This window comes from Eimeria mitis, genomic scaffold (assembly GCF_000499745.2).
Source record: "Eimeria mitis Houghton genomic scaffold, Emh_scaff260, whole genome shotgun sequence".
Taxonomy (NCBI): Eukaryota; Apicomplexa; class Conoidasida; order Eucoccidiorida; family Eimeriidae; genus Eimeria; species Eimeria mitis.
The window spans coordinates 22182-22561 of NW_013570941.1; the positions used below are offsets into that span (position 1 = coordinate 22182).

The 380-nt window shown below is 55.5% G+C and overlaps 1 protein-coding gene across 1 annotated transcript in view; it reads left to right on the top strand.

Annotated features, from left to right (window-relative positions):
- The window catches only part of EMH_0005830 (uncharacterized protein), a gene marked incomplete at both ends in the record, with an annotated part of 2977 nt that overhangs the window by 661 nt on the left and 1936 nt on the right, over window positions 1–380 (top strand). The window contains 1 exon segment of the mRNA XM_013497326.1: window positions 1–351. Coding sequence (XP_013352780.1) covers window positions 1–351 — 351 coding nt within the window.

A 380-nucleotide genomic window follows, 5' to 3' on the forward strand; every position in this document is an offset into this window, starting at 1 on the left:
CTACTTCTGCAGTTTCTACCTCTTCCTCTTCTTCTCCTTCTGCTGCTGCTGCAGCAGCAGCAGCAGCAGCGAGGACATCGGCAAAAACCTGGGGAAAGAAAGACACTGCAACAGATGCTGCGCTGCGCGTCCTAGACACCGTCAGCCCTGTAGAGATGGAGGTGCCGCCGGGCGAGCTGGGGGGAGAAGAGACGATGAGGGGGAGCAGTGATATGTTTGCTGCGCTGCTGGTGCCGCCAACTGAAACAGTAGAAAGCGATAAAACAGCGATTGAGGGAGAGTTCGTTGTCTTACACAAAGTACAAGAGGAACCGGCAGAAGCAGAAGAAGGAGAGCTGCAAGTTTGCTGCGGTACACTCCTGCTGCTGCTGCTGCTGCTG